General features: G+C 37.1%; 1 protein-coding gene across 1 annotated transcript; it reads right to left on the reverse strand.

Moving 5' to 3' along the window:
• Positions 1-2,663: 2,663 nt before the first annotated feature.
• GRK7 (G protein-coupled receptor kinase 7) lies at positions 2,664-23,181 on the reverse strand. Its single transcript, XM_010177034.2, has 4 exons — positions 22,432-23,181; positions 21,231-21,668; positions 8,035-8,306; positions 2,664-3,353 (listed from the first exon to the last, which is right to left on the reverse strand). Exons 1-4 carry the CDS (start codon positions 23,179-23,181, stop codon positions 3,011-3,013), a joined length of 1,803 nt encoding a protein of 600 aa, XP_010175336.1. The 3' UTR covers positions 2,664-3,010.
• Positions 23,182-23,735: the final 554 nt, after the last annotated feature.

The following is a 23,735-nucleotide window of genomic DNA, read 5'->3' on the forward strand; positions in this document are numbered from 1 at the left end:
GAAAAAGAGAGACAGCAAGAAGAAAAAAATAGCAGTTTCAAATGACATAATTTTCTTTTGCCACAAGAACTTAAGTATCCAACAACCACAAGGTTATTTTCCTCCCACAACTTCATCCCTCATTTTCTATCATAAACATCACTGACACTCGGTCAATACTTTTGACTTGGGCCCTGATCTCGCACACTTGCATACACATTTACGTTTACTCACAGGAGTAGCACCATTGGCTGCAATAAGACAATTCATCAAGCGCGTACATCTTTTAGGATCACTGGCTTGGTTTTGTTAAGGTGAAGCAGGATCTTAAAAGTAACATTGTTCCTGAAACTTTAACAAGGAACTTTACAGTGGCAGGAAGAAGAACCAAGTACTTCACATATTCCTTAAAAGAAGCTGAAATTAATTTTTTAAAGATGCACTGAAAACACTAACAGAAATAATCTTTGCTCTGCTCTAACTCTTCATAGTGCAAACACAAGTTATCCAGATTCTGAAACAGAGAATTTTAGAAAATTAAAATGAGTAATTTCAAATCAACACATTTTTCTCTGTCATACACTGTGCCAAACTGTGCATTATCAGACTCCTGATGTGCTTCTTTGAATGATTCATGGAACACTTAACATTACAGTATCTCACCGATATACATGCTGCTGGGATTTACGGGCACTATAACATTTCTAAAATTAAATAACCTGGTATTATGTGCATATGATGTCCTGAATTCACAGATCTCACTATTGCAATACATTTTGAAAAACCTGGAGCTGCAACACCTGGTATCATAGGGGATGTATAATTCTAACACGACATTAAATTCTAGTTCTGTCTATACATAACCTCCTTCCATACTGCAACATGTATATACTGAAAAATTAGTTCTGCATTAGAAAACCTGCAGCCATTTCAGCGTGCTGCTTTAAGGTTCTGGAGGATTTGTGAAGTGGCATTTCTATGGATCTGAGGTGTACCAATTCAGGACAAAAGTCTGATGCCACTAGCACTAGCAGGTCTCTCCTGTCCGTAATAAGGTAGCAGTGGGGGTGCGGTGTTGTGGGTTTTTGTGGTGTTTTTTTTTTAAATATATACATAATAAAGTTTTATGTCTGGGTTTTCTGAATATATTAGCCTAATACCACACTGCAAGAGTTTTCTACAGATGGGAGCAATGAGAACTAAAATCACTGGATGTCAGCAGTAGAAGCAGTCTCCTAAATCCATGACAGAACCACATGACTCTTTCCTCTCAACCTTCTCTGCTTTTCACAATCTTTCAGGATCATCCTTCTCAATTAAAAGCCCAAGTCAGAATTCAGCTTCTATTGTTTTAAAATACTTGACATAAAGTCCCCTCAAAAGGCAGACAATAGTATGCTCATAATTCATGAACAGAATTATCCACTAATCCTAAGAAACAGTGTTCTCCATGAATTTCACTTGAAAATGAAGTATATAAAGCACTAGAAAAGCAAATTTAAAAGTATAAAAGGAACAATTCTTTTTTCTACTTAGAACAACACAATCTATTATCACTGTATTATGTAGCTGTGACTAAATAACTTAAAGTATTTAAAACTAAAGAGTTTTTGACTACTGCAATGTTTGGGATGAGCTATTAGATTATAAATAAGTACTAAAGCTATGTGTTGCACATGATTGACCCGATTACAGAAGACATCATATCTATTGGTTTTCCTCTTTTAAAACAGATGTGAGTTCAATCCCAGGGTCTATATAAAAGAACTCTTTGAGTTCAGTAGGAGGTTTGCTCTATGAAAAATAGGAAACGGGGTATTAGCAGCCTCCAGGACTCCAAGGAACGGAGCAGTTCCGACTTCCACTTTAGTGGAAGATGACAGTAAACAGCACGCAGAACCAGTTTTAAAAGTTGTTGCAAACAACTACCCCCTTTTTTCTTACCAGAGAAAATCAGCAGGATGCACCTCACAAGTAACACACTTCAGCAGTAGCAAGCATTTGCAGAAATGTTTCCAATTAATTCAATTTAGGTTGACATAAAATTGAAAAATAAAACACATCAAAATTTGCATGAGAATCAACGAACATTTGAAGATGGTGTCAACACACAACCTTTCCAGTGTTACAGCACTGTAACAGTATAACGAATTTCAAACTACTAAACTAAAATTTATATTGCAGTGAAATAAATGTCTTGTAAAAAGCCTGTTACAAATTGTTTTGGTCTATTTGTAGCTTAATTTATCTCCAAAATACAGAAAAATTATTATGAAACCTGATAAAAGTTTAAAATTGATTGTCAAAAGACCTTTGTATATTGTATTATCACTTAAAAGAATACACTTAATAAATAAATGCTTTATTCAATTAATTTAGTGCAATCTTATCTTCACTCCGTTAAAATCAACGTTGAAAAAAGTTTGATCCTGTCAGTCCTATTTCCTAATGATATATAGAGCCTTCTTTTACATTTTATGACAATTTGAGCATATTACAATCAAACCATTCAAAAACTAACAGAAATTAACAACAGACAGACTATCTAACCAGTAAGATTCCAAATTTGAAATGGTGTGTGAGCTCCATTGTCTAGCTGAGGATATTACTTGAAAATTAAAAAATTCTTTCTTGAAAACTGTAGAATGAAGAGGAAATATTAACAAAAATAACAAGACAATAGAAAGAAAACCAACAAATGAATGTATTCAAAATGGTAGTCAGTCATTTTCAAAAGGTGTTGCCTCTTCACTCTGTTATCACTTTTTGTATTGCAGAATTCCTATCATTCTAAGTTTCTTAGAGAAATATGGTTCTTCATCTTGATAAATCTTCAATAAAACAAAAATATCTCATTTGTTAGAGCAAAGGAAAACAATATAGTCTATACAGCTGGTGGTCCTACATAGCCTGTCAATGTCACATTACACCGATTGGTTCTTCTTAAACAGATGCATGGAGTTTCTGAAGCAGTGTCAGAATATGGAAAGTTCTGAGGTGGTTTCTACTCTTTTTGTTAATTATGTGATATTTACAACAACAAACAGACTCCTGACTTAGCTTCACCTCCATTTGCATATCCCCCAGAATCTGCTCTGCTAGGATCATTCAGTTCATCAAACAGTCCTGTTTCAATAATTTCTTCCTGCCAGGCTATAGGGACAGCACCCGTCGCAAACTTTTTGAAGAACTTCTTATCTTTGTCATCAAACTCAATTCCTCGTACTTCAGAGAAGTCAGCAATGTCTGCAAGATCTCTGGCATAGACAACTGATGGATCTGGCACAAATGGAGGGTCAACAAGGTTTGCCTCTAGCCTGTGGAAATTTATTGTTTTGAAGAAACAATGTTTTCTTGGATCATCATCTTCACTTCTGCAATAAAGCAAAAGTTTGTTAATCATTACATTGTTTTGCAATCAGATGCTCTCAGGTGTGTCCTTGTGTTGTATACATGTCTATTTTAAGGTAAGGAGATACAGATATACATATATATACACATACACACACATCTCATGCAATGCAATTCCTTTTTCTCATAACCAAAGAATGCTGCATTGCACAATATAAACAAAGCTGAGAGGCAGAAAACATCCTGATCCCATTATTCATTACTTTACCTCTCAGGGTAAATTAGTCTGGGCAAGGTGCCACACAAGAGTTGCAGTGCTGCTTCTGGCAGCACACTGAGGTACCCATATCCAAAGATACACTCTAACCAGAACTGAAAATACAGCAGGATGGGGAGGGGAAGTATTAGATTTACTGTCCAACAATGAAAGTCTAGTGGTTGGTGCTACATTAACTAGGGTAAGAATATGAGACTTGAGGCTGCTCCAGGGAGACATTATAGTGGCCTTCCAGTACCTGAAGGGGCCTACAGGAAAGCTAAGGAGGGAATTTTCATAAGGCCAGTTAATGATAGAACAAGGGACAATGGCTTTAAACTGGAAGAGAAGAGGTTTAGATTCAATATTAGGAAGAAATTCTTTACTGCGAGGGTGGTGAGACACTGGAACAGGTTGCCCAGGGAAGTTCTGGATCATAGAATCACAGAATGGTTTGAGTTGGAAGGGACCTTAAAGATCATCTAGTTCCATCCCCCCTGCCATCAGCAGGGACACCTTCCACTAGACCAGGTTGCTCAAAGCCTCATCCAGCCTGGCCTTGAACACTTCCAGGGAGGGGGCAGCCACAACTTCCTTGGGATGCCCCTTCACTGGAAGTGTTCAAGGACAGGGTGGAACTAGATGATCTTCAAGGTCCCTTCCAACCCAAACCATTCTATGATTCTAGGATTCCATGTACTAAACTCTAGACTGGGGTACACTGGGTTAATACATCTAGGGACTGACTCTGAGGAACAAGTCCGAACAGGTAAGTGGTGACAAATGACATTTCTGGTTTTATGTTAATTCAAAGCAGCTATGTGTTTACATCATAAAACTCAGTTATGTTGCTCTAATAAACACTCCCATTTTCAGTGAGTGTGTTCACTCAAATGAACTATTCTTATAAATTAACAAAAATTTTAAGAAAGAAATTCACAAATAATGACATTAGCAAAAGTATGTGTGCCACTGTCACAAACACAATCCTTTATTAATACTGTTACAACCCAGTAATAAAATCCAGAAAGGACTAAAATAATTGCAAATACATATTTTAAGTACAACTTATGAAAAAAACCTGCATAATTCAGGGAGAACTTTTGTTACAAAAGAAACCGTGAATTGTTTCATTGTAAATCCATAGAGAGACTTGTGGGATATTCTGATGATAAGAATAATCTGAGCCTCAAATGTATGCTTGTTAAAGCATGACCAAGGACCACAGCTTTTGAACTGTGCCTCTAGTGTCAAGGCATGCAAAGTTTGAGGTTTGAATTCTAGTGAAAGAAGGAGCAGAGAGGACCACTGTATTTTCTACACCTATGGACCTTGAAAATGGAAACGTAGGAAAACCACATTTGTCTGCGTTTTGGCCTGAGAAAATGGTAGTTGCTGACATCTTGGTTTTTTCTTTTCCCCACTTCCTCACTAAATCATATACTTAGCCAAGTGTAAGCCCTCATGTATTTCTAAACAACATTCTATGAATAAAATGCAACACAAACCTCTGGCAAGTCTTTTTATCTTTGCAAATGTGTAGAAGCACCATACAGAAGTAGCAGATTTGTGTGACTATAGAAAATCTTCCTTTTTTAAGACCTTATAGCACACACGCAGAACAGCTCCTCCAGCTTGCCATTACTGCCAGTTCCTCATATGCTGTCCTGCCATCCTTCTGGCCTGCCTTGGTGCTATCCAGGCACAACTGAGATGAAACCACCAGCTGTCTTTTTCAGCTTCCTTGTTTGAAAATTGTCATTTTGTGCCTCTGCAGCCTGGTTCTTCTGAGCATGTCACCACCAGCCACTAACCACTGCACACCACCATGACGAGGATGCTAAATCACAGCCTGAAGAACGATAGATGCTGCCATCCAGGCACCCAGGGCAATGAAAAAATGATGTTTTCAACCCAAAAGAGCCATATGAATAAAATTATGAATGTATAGAGTAAGCCAACAGGGATCATGACCTCTGCATATACATAGTCTTGCAAAATCACCTCCTAACTTAACTAACTAGAGATAACCAAGTACTTGAGCAGCCCTCCAGCTTGATGTGGTTTTTTTACATTTGCTATTAGATTGAAGTGCATTAGAGTTGCTGTTCAAATTAATTAGTGTCCTAGGACACTAGTGTGCTAGTAGTGCCAACAATCCTGCTGGGCAGACACACTCACAAAAATTTCACTTTATTTGCTCTTCCTTTCTGTAACATTTACCAAAAAGCACCAGAAGCTGGTGAAGGCTCCAGAATGGATTGCTGCAGTCTTTCTCCTCCTGATGTATTTTCTGACACCACCAAAACTTATAAAAAGTTGAAAACCAGAAAGCTACAGGAACGCCATCTACTGGAACCAACTGAGGCATCTTTCAGCCACCTGGAGATGAACTTCAGCTCTTCCTGTGCGAGTTGCACATTTACGTAACTTCAATAGAAAGCAAGTGAACTCATCTGAACTCTGTCAATGTTGTATTCCTCCATTAAAAAAAAAACAAAATCACTTTACAGATTTGGGATTTGAGATGTCAATCCCAAAAACCTTGAGTAGAGAAAAAGGGTTACACCTTTCCTGAGTTAGTGACACTGAGTCTTCAATAAAAGAGTGGGGTATTTTAAAAGGTCAGGTGTACAAAGTAAAGCTGTTCTTGAGCAGCTTTAACTTATGCAACAGGCACTTATGTAGATAACCCAAGGTCTTGTTGTCCTTAGTAGCATTACGGTGCTAATCTTTACATAAGGATGAGCTGCCCTGAATAGTATCACCTGAATAGTATTAAGAGGTACATGCAAGCTTTTATTCTGTATCACCCAGGCATGGTATACATCCTATCACTTTCCTTCTCTGAGTACAGCACATAAAAGCAGGAATATCTTAAATAGCAGAAAAGAGAAAATAATTTGTGCAATTACCTTTCTGTGCACATTTCTCTCATAGCTGAGAAATAACATAACAGTAAACAGTGATTGTAAATGATTCCCAGATACTCCAGTAAGTGAGTAGTCTGTTGCTGGTTTTGCTTCAGACTTGCTGAATGAACTTGACCAAGTCACTCAGAATGTCTAAATTTATTTTTCCCCTACTCTGAAATTTGTTTACTTCACAAAATGCTGTAAGACAATGTCTGCAAAGCACACTTGTTTGTTAGGTAGACTGCTCTAAACGCTTTGTATGGTTTTTAAAACAAGCTTTTAAAATGTATTAAAAATAATACATATTTTGTATCAAACATATTCAACGTGCTGTTGAAAATATTTTTTTTCTGCAGCCTTGCAGAGCTGTTAGGAAAACTCATCAGGCATAAAGAGTAGTTGTCTTCATTTAGCAATGGAATAAGAAGAATATGTATATTAACGATATATTACCTTTCATTAAAGTTAATTCTTTCAGGCAAATGTGTGATTAACATTTTGCAAAACTATTCCTCATTGTTATGAAACATAAATTTAGAAGACTATCTATGTATTTTTATTAAGTCTCTGCATCTATTTCACCTTTGGACTGGAAAAACACCTGATACATACATTTCTATTCATAGGTGATTCAAATCATGGTATATCCTAACAACAGGTTCTATCAGTTTCCTCTTAATTTTTTACATTTTTATTATATTTCTTTTATTTTGTCTATATTGCAAATGTAGATCCCCAGTCTGTCTCATTAGAAATGCACTAAATTATTTATGTGTGTGTATCAGAGGGATCAGAAATATTACAAGTTATGTATTACAATGCTTAGCTTCTTACTGAACCATGACTTGAAATTGCTAACTCAGGGATACATCCACCAGTCTTCATCATCCTAAAAGCATCTCTGAAGTCCCAAAAAATGTTTTACTTCATAAGAATCTGTGCCCAATATTCTTTTCCTCTCTTTCCTCCCCAGGATGAGTTAGAAAGACCAAAACCTCTACAAGATTTTTTAAAAGCATTTCAGTAAAGCAGAGGGTTTAAGGTCTTTTCAGTAGGAAGCCAGTGACGCAGCCTTGCAAGTTAGATATCTGCAGGGAAGAGAATCCACACTGCAGATTTGGATTTTTGCCTGTATCATTCCAGTAAGTGATACAGCCTAAGATTCTGCATTCACTCTGCAATAATATAGATGCAGATATCTACTCGAATGTACTTTACCTTTAGGAAAGAAAATGCAAGAGAAATGAGCTGCTCCATTCTCTCAGAACTATAGAGAGTCTAACCCCACAAAATACCAAGAAGAAAACTCCTATCAGTAGTCTGGAGTGAGGATGGATAATCATTATTGCAACAAAATCCCTTATTTCTACACTATCTTCAAAACCTTCCACTTCTCTCTCCCTAGAAGTGAAAAGGAAAATTCAGTACTCTGTAGAAAGTCAAGATCTGATCTCACTTAGTGTAATATGTAAAATAATAATATTGTTTGCACCTTTAATTTGTCTTTCACTGAGTTTGAGAAGTAAGGCATACCTGCTTCCTAAACGATCCTCTGTTTTCTTGGCCAAAAACAGTCGGCAAATATCTTTTGCTTCCTCTGTAAAGTTGGCATGTTCAAATTGCACCTCATCTTCCAGAGTTCTTCTTTTGACTTCATCCTTATTGACCTTTTCTTTGAAATCCTTGAATGGTGTTCGCCCAGCAATCATCTCATAAATACTACATCCCATAGCAAACCAGTCCACAGGATAGCTGTATTCCTCTTCCTTCAGGATTTCTGGAGCCATATAACCATTTGTCCCAGCCTATTGCAAAGACACAGACAGATTCACTACACAGTGTCACTAATGAAATGCATACAATTAAACAGACTAGTGTATAATTCTTAAAAAAATATTACTAATACAATTTACATATTTTATATCTAGAAACTCTGTAGAATTGATATTTTTTTTAACTAGAAACTTGGAAGTATAACTCTGTTTTAGTATATGGATTATTTTATCTTAAAACATCCTGGTATATGCAAAAACTGTCTTAAATATGCTTCTCAAAGGGAAAATGCCTGTGAAATTTCTGCCTAAAAGTGGTTTCTCTTTAATTTAATATTTTGGCTTGCTTTCTTCTTTCATATTTTTTTTTCCTGTTGAAGATAGTGCTGATAGTTTTGTCCTGTAAACACAACTGGTAATTAATTTGAAAAGATTAAAAAAAGACAAAAACCAGACAAACAATCACCCATTCCCTCTCCCTTCAGTGGTTATAACTGGTCCAACACAGGGGTCTGTTGCCAGTGAGAAAATTCTCATCAGGACAGTAGCTGAGCTACATTAGGAAGTTTCCATACACACTCCCTGTTGGTTTCTGGAAGGAAGTACTACCATCAAGGGCCAAGAAAAACTCTTAAAACCACTGTAAGAAAGTAAACCTATGGAAATTATAACTAGTAAATGACATGCATTCAGGTGAAAGAATGAGTTCATGTTTCCTAACTGAAAAAAGCTCTACAAATAAAGACATACAGCCTATTGCAAAGTACATACAGTACTAATGGACACTTCTCCTCTCTTTGAGAGGGGAATCTGCCTGCTCTTTTCCCAGATCAGGCTTGGCATGTTCTCCCTTGGGGGACAGACTGTGCAGTGTTCAGAATAGCTCCTGCTGCCTCTCCCTCTAGGGAGCTGATTCACCTGGGAGGGAAGAGAGGAGGTCAACCTCTCTTACACTTGCTGCTGCACTGTTACATGACTGAGGATGTGAGATTTCAATCGAAACAGATGACCCAACATTTCCTGCCACATCTGATGCTGTATCTTAATTTGTCTATTTACCAGATTGAACTACCTGTGATAACTATGTCAGAAGTTGCTTGAACCTCTTTTATGTATTTTTCAAATACTGAGACTGATGAATTAGTAGTATTACCATTTAAAATAAAAAATATATTTGTGCAAAATCTCACTAAACATTATTCAAGATGGTCATCATTATTGCTACCAAAATATAAGTAGTGACAGATTCACTCCAAAGCAAAAGACAGTTAGAAAAGGGTAACTAGAACTAAAGCTCATTTGGGCAAATTATATTTGTAAAAAGCACAGCTCAACAGATTAATTTTATTTTATGGGACTTGGGTAACTCCTCTAATTTTTGCAACTTTAGGCACAGTATTTCTGAGTCAGGTCTCCCTATAAACTTTAGCTCACTCCACTATAGATTATGGCATAGACTGTACTGTAAAAAATGTGTACAAGAAGGAACATCTTAGCATCAATTACAATATTAGCCTAATGGACAGAAAATTAAATCCAGTTTGTTTTCCCTCTTTGTGGTTTTGTTGTTTTTTTGAAAAACAGGAATGAGATAAGAACAAAAAAAAATATCAGCCAGGTTGAAAGCAAAAGAAAAGGTTAAAAGCCAACTGTTGCCCCTCCCACTACAACCACAGAAGTCTAGAGAAGCCAGATAAGACATTGCAGCAGCTGATACTACTCCACAGCTAATTTCTACTGTTTGCATTGAATTTCTCTAAGTAAAAGTTAATATTGAGAGATACCCTGATGGTTTTAGATTTTTATGTATGGTTAGTGCTCCATTCAGAACGGGGGACAAATGCTCAAATATGGACTGCAGAACCCAGACCCATCTGGCCTCAAAAGATCATGAAACCTGGAAGGCTGAGGAGGGGTTGAAAGTAGGAGAAAAAGTCTGGTACAAAAGGACAGCCATAGAGCTCATTTTGGGTTAGTGAGCACAGACACTATGCAGGCTTCTGGAATATTTTTTGTCTTTTTTTTTTTTTTTTTCTTCTGGGAAGTATTAAACATTCTTATTTTCACTGAGATGAAGTTGGGACACTAATGCCTTGGGGAACTGATGAGTCATACCATCATCAAAATGTTCCCTGACAGCACAGTTTGGTCTTTCTGATAAGACATTACTTTGCTGCAACTTAGCATCATCATACGGGAACCGGATCACAGAATCACAGAATCACAGAAGGTTAGGGATTGGAAGGGACCTTGAAAGATCATCTAGACCAAGAATTCTGTGATCACCTATGTGTCTCAAGGCAGCTCCTTTCAGACTGCCTCTCTTTCCTTCCACTTGTGTTCTTTCTTACATAATTGTTTTTTCAAAAGAAATAGTTGCCAAGTAATTTCGGTCTCTTCCATGTTAATTTTCCACATAACATCCAGTAAGTCATATCACACAGAAGAAAATCATGCTTTGACACAGTACTCATGTTTCTCAAGAACAGAGAAAGCGAGACCATAACCACAGACCAGAAAGACTGCAGGACCACAATTTAATAGAAACTAGAGATGGATCAACAACAGCTTCCCTTCAGACTGAAGTGAAAGACTGTGGATGAGGTTAGTTTGAACAATTCAACTTCAAAATTCTAGTAGCACTAAAATCTTTTGAGCTGTTATTGAGCTGATCCAGCTCAATCTGAGAGAAGTCTAGAAACATATATTGTTCCTCTGATATGTCAAACAATTCCAATTCAGAATTTTGAGAACTTTCTCACAAAACTTCATCAAAACTTGAACCTAATCTTAAAAGAAATCTCTCCCAAACCTGAAGTTTCTCTATGATTCATAATGAAGGAATAGGCTGAGAAGCAGAAATCTAAACCTAATCTCATAACCCCTGAGACTCAAAAGCCACTTAAATTTTACCATTCTATAACAGAAGCACATTCCACAAGCAGTCAGCAATGATGTATAAGGGGGAAGAAACACATGAACAAGCAAGGGGAAGTAATACTTAAATCTCTGCAATCTTTACCAAAACAGGAATTTGAAGAAAGGAAGAAAAGACCTTAAATTTTAGTCTTTCCTACCTATTTCTACAGACATGGAGCTTTGGCAAAATGATTTGGGAAGAAAGATGATAATTTGGGCAGAAATATGATAAAGCCATAAGCATTTGCTGTATTAGGGAACACAAAAAAGGAATTATTCAACTCCCGGAACTGCAAGAACATATATCTTTCAAATGAAGACTTAATTCTATCTTTGGGGAGTAGATAGCATTAGAGGGAAGCTAAAACCTAACATCCCTGCACAAAATCATTACGGAGAACAAGATGTCAAAAATTAGATCATCTTCCAAAGAAAGAGATCCTGTGGCAACATGAAAGGCAGCCTCAATGACTCATGAGAGATTTATTTAAGCAGGTAAAACAGAAGCTTAGTGAAGGGAGTTTTTAAACCATACAGCTCTCACTAGCAGTCGTGGGATCTGAGCAGCAAAAAAAAAAGTGTATTAGGTGGAAAATGTATCCACCGGATTCCCAAAGCAAAAATGAATCAGAGCAATGAGTTAAGTTACTATCAGCAGGCCAAGGAGTAAACAAATATACTGTAAATTATACTTAAACGTAAAAAGGAAAAAAAAGGACAGAAAGCAAAGGAATTAAAATATATTGCAAAAAAGATAAATGCATTATTTTTGATAAGGTGTCTATTTGCCATGGCTTGATATCAAATATTTAATTCAGTTAGAATTCTCTGACTATGCCTCAGAATGGATACCTCTTAAGTATGTTACTGGTATGTCTATGACACAAAAACATCATTAGGTTTGTATGATTTTGTAGTTGTTTTCACTGAAAACAATTTATAAGTAAATTCAGAAGTTGTGTGTTAACAGAAAAGCATTTTTTCTTAATAGATCTTGTTTTACATGGATAAATTTCACTCTTTTAATGGAAAGAGACAAAATTTAAAAACCCACACTCATAAAGTTGAATTTCTTTGTTTTCAGCTCTACACTACCAGAACGTCCATCGGGTTTTGACTGAAACCAAGGTCAAGCACATTACTCTCTTCCTTCCTGTAGCATTCCTGATAAGACCAGGAACCATATGAATATGTGTTGACTTCTCAAGTGACCTTATAGAGACACATAAACACATGGAATTACCCCTTCATTGATGTGGAAGTGTCTAATGGGATAGAATTAAAAAAATATCACAAAGGAGCCAAAGAATGTTATATTATCCCAGCTTTCTTACAGAAGGCAGAAATCATATGCCATTGCAGAGGCACACAACTTTTTGAAGTGTAGTCAGTGCAACACCAGCTATTTTTTGCTTGCTTTCCCATCTAACATTGTTTTTTGTGATGATGAGCGGGATGCCTTACTCATAAACACTGTTTGCAATATAAAAATAGTCATTAAATTTCAGTCAGTTACATTTTAATTTACTTGCTTTTGAAAAGGGCTACAAAATCTACTTCTCCTTTCATGTCTGTATCTTGAGAGCAACCCAAAATACAATTTTTCAATAATCCTCTACAATGTAATGACCAAATGTCCTTGGATACATTAGTGAAGAAGTTCTGTTAAGTGGAATTGCTGCTTTGAGTGTAGTTTGACAGGGCACAGTAGAAATGACTCATCTGGAAGTATACAAATGTTTCTTTTGTGAAATGCGATCCTGCATAAATTTTTAAAAGGCCATATAATTATTATCTTTTAGTAATACAAGATGTGATCCTAAGTGCACTAAGTTCCCAGTACAGCCAGCGAGCACCCGGCACACCACAGCCCGGAGCAGAGCAGGGCCCGCAGCATACGTGTGCCAACTCATCCTGTTCAGATCGCTGTCTGGAGAAAGGAAAGTCCCTCCAACACCCCTGTTATCCCAGCTTCCAGCAGATGCAGGGGAGAAAGAAACAGAAAACTCTGGAGTTTTCATCAACACAGAAACAGGCAAATGAGGAGAAATGGGATTTAGATCTCTCTACCTTTTCCCACAGATCTCTGCAAAACAAACTCAATTGATATCACAAACCAAACAGTAAAGCAAATCAGAATGTCTATCTTTTGTTTGCCATGGCACAAGAACTGTTGAACAGAGGTAAAAAAAACAAGCTGAGTTTAGCTCCATCAGCTGTTTCCTGGGGCTCGGTCCTTCCTTCCTCCGAGGGGTGCCACTGCCTGCTTTGTTCTCTCGAGCAGCTGTTCCTCCGCTCCTTCAGCAACGGCCTTAACAGACCCTGCAGGAGTGCGGGAACAGACCACAGAAAGCTCTCCCCTGGACACGAGCTAACAGGCCCTAGATGTAGAGAACAGCAACCGACCTGCCTCTGTCACTCACTCACAACGTTCACTTTTCTCCCAAGAGCGACTAAAAATCAAACCTAATTAGGACAAAAGGCCTTGAAAAGTGTCACAGAACAAAGAATTTGGCATGTCGTTAATGCTTAGAACAGAGAAGGACCTTACGATGGGACAGCCCATCATAAATCAATGGGCAACTTATTCAGAACACAAGGAGGACTCTTCAGAGTACCAGGAAATTATAAGAAGAAAGACTGTAGAGGAGCTTAGGAGCTACTGAATCCCACACGCTTACACAAAATTCAAGACCAAAGTCTTTTTCATTTTCACATAGGGACATAATTTTAACAGGGAAAGCTGTCTGCCTTAAAATACCCCATACAGATAAAAGCACAAAAGGGACAAATTAAATTTCTGCTCTATTAGGGAAAAAAAAGGAGTCTCTAGGTTCAAAGTCACTAACTGGAGCAGTAAAAATAATCCACAATCGCTTTTTACTCTTTTAAGCTTGGACATCAGTAGTCAATGGAATCAAGGAAGTTGCACAAATGAAAGAGAAAGCGACTTCTGTGACAGTAAGAGCAGGCTGCCTCTGTGCTCACACTTGGGAAGAGAAACAAGACACATTTACAGCATGTTTTTCAGTTTAGATTCACAATATAAGAAAATCAAAGGAATAAATGGCTTGAGAGAGGACAGTCCAGTAACTGGGCACCAATTTTAACTTTGGACTCTATAACATTTCCCTGCTTTCCTCCTGCATGACCATGTAAAAATCACTATTCTATGCCTCAGATCTCCATTGTAGATGGAATCTGATAACACCCTCACCTTGGTGAACTGTCATCAGAAGAAATATGCATTCATAGATGGCCAAGCAATCAGACATTATAGGGATGGAGCATCTCGGACAAGAGGAACACTTGGTACAGACTCACAAGCATACAATTAGAATTCAAGAATTACAGAGTTCTCTAGTTTTCCTGTAACATGATTTCCCCTTTAAATTCTCCTGACCATTTCCCATCTATAATGTGGGAATAATACAACTTCACTTCAGAGATGTTTATGGTTTTATTATTCAGTGACCATAGAATAATCCATAAACAATATTAATAAGGGAGAAAATTCTCCATCTACATAGCTCTGTATATATTTTATGAAGCTCTTCACAATGAATGCAAATACAGTATCCTAGCACGATGTGTAGGTGGCTTTCTCAAAAAGGGGACATCAAAGAGAAATTCTGTGTTCAGTGCCAGTGTGACCAAGGGAACAGGACTGCAAGGTGCCCTGAGAAGGGTACTGGCCCTCCCATGTCATCACAGCCCCTGTAGGTTAAGCAGTGCAAATGACAGTGTGGCCTGGATGGTTACTGTCTGTCACTGAAATCCAGGGGATTTAATCCACTTTATCTTTCAGGATTATGACTAATGCTGGAGGTACAATTCTTTTACATGTAAATCCAGGAAGACAGGTACTGGTCGCATCAGACCAAAGGCCCATATGGCCAGTTTACTGTCTGTCAATTGGGCAAAAAATGGATGCAGAGGGAAGACTGTAAGAACCTGGTGTGTACACTGATACTTCTCTAATACCTTCCTAGACTCCAACTGTTTGCAGTTCAAGAGACAGAAATGCTTCCAGAGACAGAAATGGTTTCCTTCAACAAAGTTGTTTTCCATCAATTCTCCACCCTTCCCCTGAACCCATATAAAGTCTTAGACCCTACAAGATCTTTTGCAAAAGAGTCCTACAGCTCAGCTGCACACTGTGTTAAGAACCACCTCCACGTATTCTGAACCTGCTACCTTTCACTAGCGGATTTTAAACTTGAACAATGAGCAAAAGCAAGCCCACAGTTGTCACTTGCTTGTGTCTGTAATTTCAGGATTTTATTCTGTCTTCATAAAAAAGTCATTATATGTTTGTTAACTGAAACTACTCATCACAGTAAGTGGAATGTCACATGTGGTCCAATACGAACATAAGTACGACATTCCTCACAATCCCATAACATAAGTTCCTGCAATACTGGTTCTGGTCAAAGCTGTCAAATCAACAGTTCAAGGAATTACATTGTCAGCTAAATGTTGCATTTCTTACCCAATAAAATAAAAATAACTTTGACAATGTTGAACCAATAAGTGATCCACTAGATAATTTACCAAAGAGATAATTTCAGAATGTAGATTATTTTTTATAATAAATAATGAGCCTCAAGAGACAAAGGGACTAAACAGTAGTCTTTAGTATTTACATACCGTTTTTCTTGTTCAAAGAGCTTAATTTAAGCATTCTACCAACTCTAGGAGCTTGATAAGGAATCTTCTCTCTTGCTTTTTTATAGAACATGCTATAGCATTTATTAACTGTCAAATTAAAATGAATTAAGAACGAAGTTAGAAGTCATGCAAAGAGACCTGATGCTATGTCTTAAAGGGCTCCAGTGACTCTTCCCAGACAGAAAAACATACCTCATGGGTGGCACGTTGTATGGAGGAAAAGCATTTCGTGGGACACATTGCATTCTCATAATTTTAGATTACTACAGTATCCTTTCTGCCATCTCCGAAACTGCAGGAGGCAGAATAATCCCACAAAATCATTTTGGCTCCCTTCACTCTCATGATCATGGCATTCATAGTGGATAAGGTTGCATTCTGTAAGGTCTATGTTTCAGAGATTTAAAATAACTGTAATACCTGTCATGATTACGCACTTCATAACGATTGTGATTATAAAAATTTTTAAGAACAAAGTTCTGCTAATAAAACATTATGAATTTTACATGTCATACTTAAAAATGCATAAGCAGAGTGGTGGTTTTTAAACTGTAAAATAGCAGCAAGTAACTCCAATCCTGAGCAAATGGAAGGGCTGTCATTTTTCAAAGTGCAAAGGAAGAATAAATTTTTAGAGAATCTTATCCAATAAGAATGCCATGTGATAATGACCAAAGGTCAACCACAGAATAGCTTGCTGAGTTATTTTTTATTTCACAAGTCTGAACCCTCCTCTTGCTTCTTAACTGCCTTGAAATTAAACTGCAAGTTTCAGGAACATCTAAATAGATTTTCTTCTGTTTTCCTAAGAAATAGAATCGTATAATAAACAAACATACAGGAGGGCAAAAGGACATTTTGAGTAAGATTTTAACAAAAACATGTTTTTCCTATAAAAATATTATTATGTCCTTCAAATACATAAAACATAGCACAGGAAAACTGTGAAGAAGCTTGAAACCTCTGAAGATATGAATGCACTTTTATAAATACTACAAAAATATGTTTGTCTTGGTTTATTTTTCACAGTTATTATGTCAATATTTAAGTGCTCTAGCTCACATGCATATGCACAAATTTACATGCCACAGCTACTTTGCACAAAAGCCTTTACCCACTAAGGGCAGAAAGTTCTTCCCAAAATAAACAGCAAATATGCACTGACTTCTGGAAAAACGGAATTAAGTCCCCTGTATTTGGATAGGCAGAGGATATGAAGGTACTAAACAGAAGAAGAACACACTTTTCTCACAACCTTTCTCAGGAAATTAAGTAGTATAACTCTTTTGGATAAGGGCAGGAGCATTTGACTCATACAACAAGTGAATTTTGAGTTGTATGAGAAAAAGTTGCAGAGACTTCAGGAAAAAGGATGCCAGGTCAAACTGTTCAAGTGGAGAAACCTGGGATGGAGGCTCCTCATTTCTCATATGCAAAAAGAACTAGTTTCAGAATTAATTGAGTACATAACTAGACAAAACATTTTGCCTATGCATAAGCCATCTTTGCAGGCTCTCAGTTTCTTCTTGTTGCCTATTTATATAAGACAAAGAGAATATCAACATTCAAGAAGGTGTAATTCTAAGATACAACCTAGTTTATGCACTGTACGATCAGCACATCAGAACAGATGCTACAGGCACATTTGTACGAAACGTCATAGTATTTCCTGAAGTCCTGAACAATTACATTATCACTGGCAAAGAGTTTATTTCTGTTTCCAGTGATGTAAGAACTCTGCCTGAGTGAGTGTGCATATACACATTTTTAGGTAGACTGCACAGGTACTTGTATATATCACAAAAAGATCCCACACAATCCAGGTTTGTTTCACAAAGAAAAAATACATTGTAAGTAGCTTTCAATTGCTTTCTACCTCTTTTATTTCCAAGACTGTTATTGATCAAATTTGTGTATTTATTTTTTTTGTGATTTCTCCATTCTAAAGCCAGCTAGCACTTCACAAATACAAAACAGCATACCTTAGTGAAATCAAAGTTTTCTTAAGTCTGTAATTATTACTGTACCAATTACTTACAACTACCTATGTATGTTCAAAATAACATTCACATGGAAAGCCAGATGCTCCTACTTGCTGCTTTAGCAATTGAAAAGAAAGGGAGAAAATTAAGGCTGGCAATTCATATTGTTCTAGACCTTCATATGAAGCACTGTTTCTGAAACAGTGATTTTTATTTATAATAGTCAGAGACAATTAGTATAGAGCACACAGATACTTCTCAAAAGGAGCACACATAATGACAATACTTCTTCAATTATACAAGTACTAAATCATCAGCTGCACAATGCTTTTTATGCAGCATAAACACACATTACTTTATAATACCATCACATAGAAGTCACTCATCTAAAATTGAAAAACCTTTCTACCCACAAAGAAAATAATCTTTGACTGGTAAATGGTACATAAACAACATAGTTTCATAGAAATCTTCACTGAAAACTTGGAAAATGTCTAGAACAGGAACTCGTTAACTAGCCTATCACTTGTGCCGTGTGATAACCTAATCACCTAACGAGATTTACAAAAGGGATTTATGGATCCTCCAGCCAATGTATGGGTGATATGCATTTATTTATACATGAGAGGCTAGGAATTCTTTTGATGCTTTGAAAGCAGAACAAATTTATCTTTAATGACTTGTACACACCTGAGAGGTGTACAAAACTTTCAGAATGCATTGAAACACTGTATTTTACTCTGATGAAATAAATACACAGATAAATCCACATATACTAGTCAACCCTGTATAAGGAACGATGAATTAATCACATGATGTTTCTATTTCATAACATATAGCAAAAAAGAGACCTAGGAAAAAAAAGGCAGAAAACTGCTGCTTTGTTTCACTGAATATGATGTATTAAGAGACATTTTCATACCAGCATGGAGATGAACATTTTATAAGCAGGTACCTAAGATCAGATGTCTACTGCATTTTTGTTTACTTGACTCGTCTTGATATATAAAAGGTACAGAAGAGTTTTCTATTTTATTTTGTTTATTTACAAAGAAGATCCAGTTAACACTGGATCATGAAAAGACTAGTGCTCAGTAAGAAAAACATAAATCACAGAGAAATTTTTAGACATGTTGAAAAGTCTTTATTTTACTTTATCTTTAGCATCTATTTAGTTCACACCTGCAGAAAACAATTTGGAGGAATGTGCTCTATTTAAAGAAATGCACCACTCTGTTTCTTCATTTATGAGTATGAGACTAAAACAATCTCCATACTCAGAATGAATATAATCTCATAAGTAGCTTTACTGAATACAAGGGTAGCTTGCATTGTAGAAATCTGTTCAGTGTGAGTGAACTATTAAAATATGAGTCAGAAAAGCCTATTACTTTTTTTTTTCCTCTGAAACAGTATTCAGCAAAACAAGGAATTCAACAGTTGCTGCTACTGTTTATTTCTAAGATGAAAAACAAGAAATAAAATGAAAGATTAAACTCAAACTCACAAATTTTCATTATACCATAAAAAAAAATCCAACTTTTTTTTAATATATCACCTTACACAAAGACCACAACAGATGCAATTTGTAAAATTATTTCTACCTTACATTTAAAAAAATAAACTGTCTTAATTCTTCATAATATGTGCAAGACTATGTAAGGAAAATTGACCTTAACATATGAAGTAAATGATCATTACCTGTACCAGATAGCTAAACCATGGTTTCATTTGGTACCAGGGATATTAGTTAATTACTTTGAGGCAGTAGAATGACTTATGAATATGATTCAAGCAAAGTTAGGCATTATTCTCATACTGCAATAGAACACTATTTAAGTATGATAATGAAGAACCAGGTCATAAAAGAGGGTTACAAGGCTTTAAAGTCAGAACTGCTGGAGATAGGAATGAAGTTCTATGTATTACAACATCCATCAAACCAGAAGGATTCTTTGCAAACAAAAATAAATTGAAATGAGACTGGTTTATATTATAAATCAGTACTATTTCCCTATAACTAGAGGCTGAAAATGGTAAGCCTTAAATTGTCATAAAGACCACCATCCAAAATCTAGAAACAGCTTTATGATATTAGGCACTTCACTCAGATATACAGTACAATACCGATTTGGCCTGGAGGAATATTTTTTTTTTGTTTTCGCTTATACAGGTTTTTATTAAAGTTCTAACAATTTAGTAGTTATACTCAAAAAGCATGCTATGATATAAACTTGCTGCCAATTTTAAGTGACAATGTAACTGTGGTTAGTAAAAAAAAAACTAACTGAGTAGCACTATTTTCATTTTATTACATGGGTATATGGTGAAGCTTAATACAACAAATTTTGTAAAGGTGTTTTTGGGTCTTCCTGTGTATGACATTACTATAAATAACAGTAATATCTAACTCCTATAATGTTTTTTAGCAGTAGTGTTCAAATGACTCAGTGTCATTTATAAAAATGCAGAGTAATACTGGGAATTATTATTCATTTAACTCCCCCCTAGTTATTATACTGAAAATGAAAAAAAAAAAAAATCTTTTTCTTTCTTCTCCTATTTCAATTTCCTGTATGAATAAAACTGCTTTTAACAGAAATGCCTCTTAACACACTGCAATTGTGTAGTATATTATTCATTGCAGTTTTTGCTCTAATAAAAGCACCCATATAACAATGAAAAGTGCTTCTAAAAACAGTGAGCAACAGCAAAATAAAAATATAACAACTTGATGACTCTTGCCATAGAAAATGAGGAGCAACAACCGCCGTGTCCACTACTGCTTTGAGATTCTACACTAGTACCAAGAGAAGTGGTTAGACATTTCTAAATGCACTCTTCCATTTTGTTGGGGTTTGTTTGTTTGTTTTTTTCTTCTGACAAACCCCACATATGTACAAGTAGCAAAAACTGTCCTTGGACAAAATTACTTTTTCTGATCATAATAAGTACATACATCTATAACTTGTAGAACACAGTAAGGTTCGTAGCTTTGGGTTCACCGATCAAAATGACATCTTCACAAACACCACAACATTCCCATTTCACGTAAGTTCTATTTAAAAACCTGCCTCAGCTTTCACAGAAACTGTATTTTCATACATCTGTGTTAGCCCCTCTAAAATGATTAGTTCAAGAGTTTATCTTAAGAACAGGTCAATTTGATTCTACTGTTACTGTATAATAGAAGCTATTTTACTACATATAGCACCTAGAGAGTTAATTAACCAAATCTTCTTACCACCTGTCTCTTAGAATGAAATGACCACATAAGGTCTTTAGCAAAGAACAAATCCTGGGGAATTAAGTCTTGGGCTCGTAATACATTAGAAATAGAACAGCTTCCCTTCCCTCTGCCCATGTTCAATGAATTTGTACTCACCCTCTGAGTGATGCTTTTTCCCTCTTTGACTCGCACTGCCAATCCAAGATCTGACAGTCTGCAATTACCATGATCATCCAGGAGGACATTTTCTGGTTTCATGTCCCGGTACACAATCTTCATGGAATGGAGATGCAGAATCCCACAGGTGATCTGAGCTGAGTAATAGATGACCCTGTTCAATTCCAAACCTCTTTCTCCCACATTGTAGATGTGATACTTCAGATCCCCTCCATTCATGATGGTCATGACAAGACACAAATGGCTTTTGTTCTCATAGGCATAAGCTAGTGTGACTATGAAAGGGCTGTTGACTTTCTCCAGGATCTCTTTCTCCAGCAGTGCCATCTTCTCTCCACCTTTCTTTTTCAACCTTTTCTTATCCAGTTTCTTGCAGGCATACATCTTGCCAGTATTTTTCACCTGGATAGCACAAACCTAGAGAAGCAAGATGCATGAGAAAAGGTAATGAAGGGATTTTGCATATACAGACTGGAGTATCAAGGGCAGTAATAGGCAGGAACTGGGGAATCAGAGATGCCTAACAGTAGCTGCTGATGCTAACTTCTGTGGCAGAGTATACTAGCAGAGAAAATAAAGAAAAAAAAGCATACAATCTGTTCTGTTCCAGACCAGTATACAGTGGACCTTATGCAAAGTTCTCGAGGACATCATTAGTAGACGTGTATTAGCAAATAAAATGAAAGAGGATCCATTCTCTGACCATGACACTAAGTGGCATATACACCTTGCATCTCTACAGCCAAACTCACTTCCATCTCGAAAAAAAAGATTAATACTGTGTTTCGGGAACAAGTCCTGATCTGTGCTATTCCCTAAACTGCACCTAGGAATTATCTGGGAGTGTGTGAGCCAGCACAGGCTAAAACAGTGCCGAGGAGCAGACTAATAATTAACTATGTGGACAGTCATGCAAGCTTTTGTAAAGACGCCTGCTTTTTTTTCAAGCATGGATACAGAATATAAAAATTCTAGAGTAGCTCTTCACTAACAGGCATCTGGAGCCTGTCTCACAGTATAGATACAAACTCAGCCTAATTTCTGGGAAATGGACAATCTGAAGGAGCAGGTTTTGCAGAACCTTAGACAATTTCTTAATCCACTGCCGAGCTCCTCTTTGCAAACCCACTTGCTGGTCTTGAAAGGGGATGACCCATATCCTTAAGAGTACAGCTCTTACCTCTCCAAAGCCACCTTTGCCCAGCACTCGGTACTCATAGAAGTATTTCTCAGTTATTGGCTGCTTCTCAAAAACTTTCCATTGGAGGAATTTGTCAAAGAAAGGGCTGGTCTGGAAGTCCTGGAAGGGCTTGTCTTTCAGAAAGAGTATGGTTTCCTCCTTGGCCAGCTGCATGACATTCTCATAGTCTGCCGCAGTAGCTTCCTGGCACTTGCTGGACAAGTCAGAGCTCAGGAAAGACAGATAGTTTTTGGAGTCTGCCTTAAGAAAACTGGTGATCATGTTCTCCATGGTAGTGGTCTTGACACTGTCCTCTGCCAACTCCCAGTTTGACACCTCATCCAGGAAGTTCCTAGCTACCAAATATTCTGGCACTGTCTCTAAGAAGTCTCTGAAGAATTTCTTGCCAATGGGCTGCTGCTCACAGATGCTGTCATAGTCAGCAACAACGGACTCTCTAACCTCTTTGCATTGATCAATCCTGGGCAGTGAGAGGCTCTTACGTCTCTTTTGCATCTCCTTGGTGTCTCCATCTCCACTCTTCCTTGCCTGCAGATAGGCTGTGTTGGCAATCAGGTTGTCAAGCCCCCCCATGTCACACATCTTGGCAAGCTCTAGGGGTGGCAGAGCCTGGTTGAGACAAAATGAGTAACTGGCCCAAGTGCTCTGCTGTAGCTGCCCTGCACTTCTCCCTGCTAGTGGTGTGTGTGAGCTTCTGAAAAACACCAGAGAGACAAACTGCTTTTGCATTAAATACCTCTCAAGGATTTTCACTAAGTACCTTTAGGTATACGCACCATTTGTGGAAAGTGACTGGTAAGAGGTTTCTCTGTAAGGAGCTTTGAGTTTGCTATATATAGCTGAGGGATGACATCCTAGGCAAACTTCTCACTGGCAGCACCAAACACATGCAGTTCAGCTGGTGTTTTTCAGAATGGGCCCTGATAACCTTTAAATGTACCAGGATTCCGTCTCTATGCACTGTCCCTGAGAACTGAGAACACGCAGACTCCTGTCTGCAATACATGCATGCTCCAAACTCAGTGGTACGCTGGCCCCATAGCTAATAGGACAGCCTTGTATCACCCTCGCTCAACACAGAGAACATCAATGCACTAAGAATTGCATAAGTTGGGATCTGGTTTTATAATAAGCTTTTATCACAAATCTGCCATGCCTGAAACAGAAGTTGACACAGACGAACATGAGTCATTGAGCTTTAAATTATCACACAATTCAGTGCTTTGAGCTTCCACACTTCGAAAACTCAAGTTACGCTCAACATCAGTGACTGAGCTCCACAG

This window comes from Antrostomus carolinensis, unplaced genomic scaffold, assembly GCF_000700745.2.
Source record: "Antrostomus carolinensis isolate BGI_N321 unplaced genomic scaffold, ASM70074v2 scaffold36471, whole genome shotgun sequence".
NCBI classification, from domain to species: Eukaryota; Metazoa; Chordata; class Aves; order Caprimulgiformes; family Caprimulgidae; genus Antrostomus; species Antrostomus carolinensis.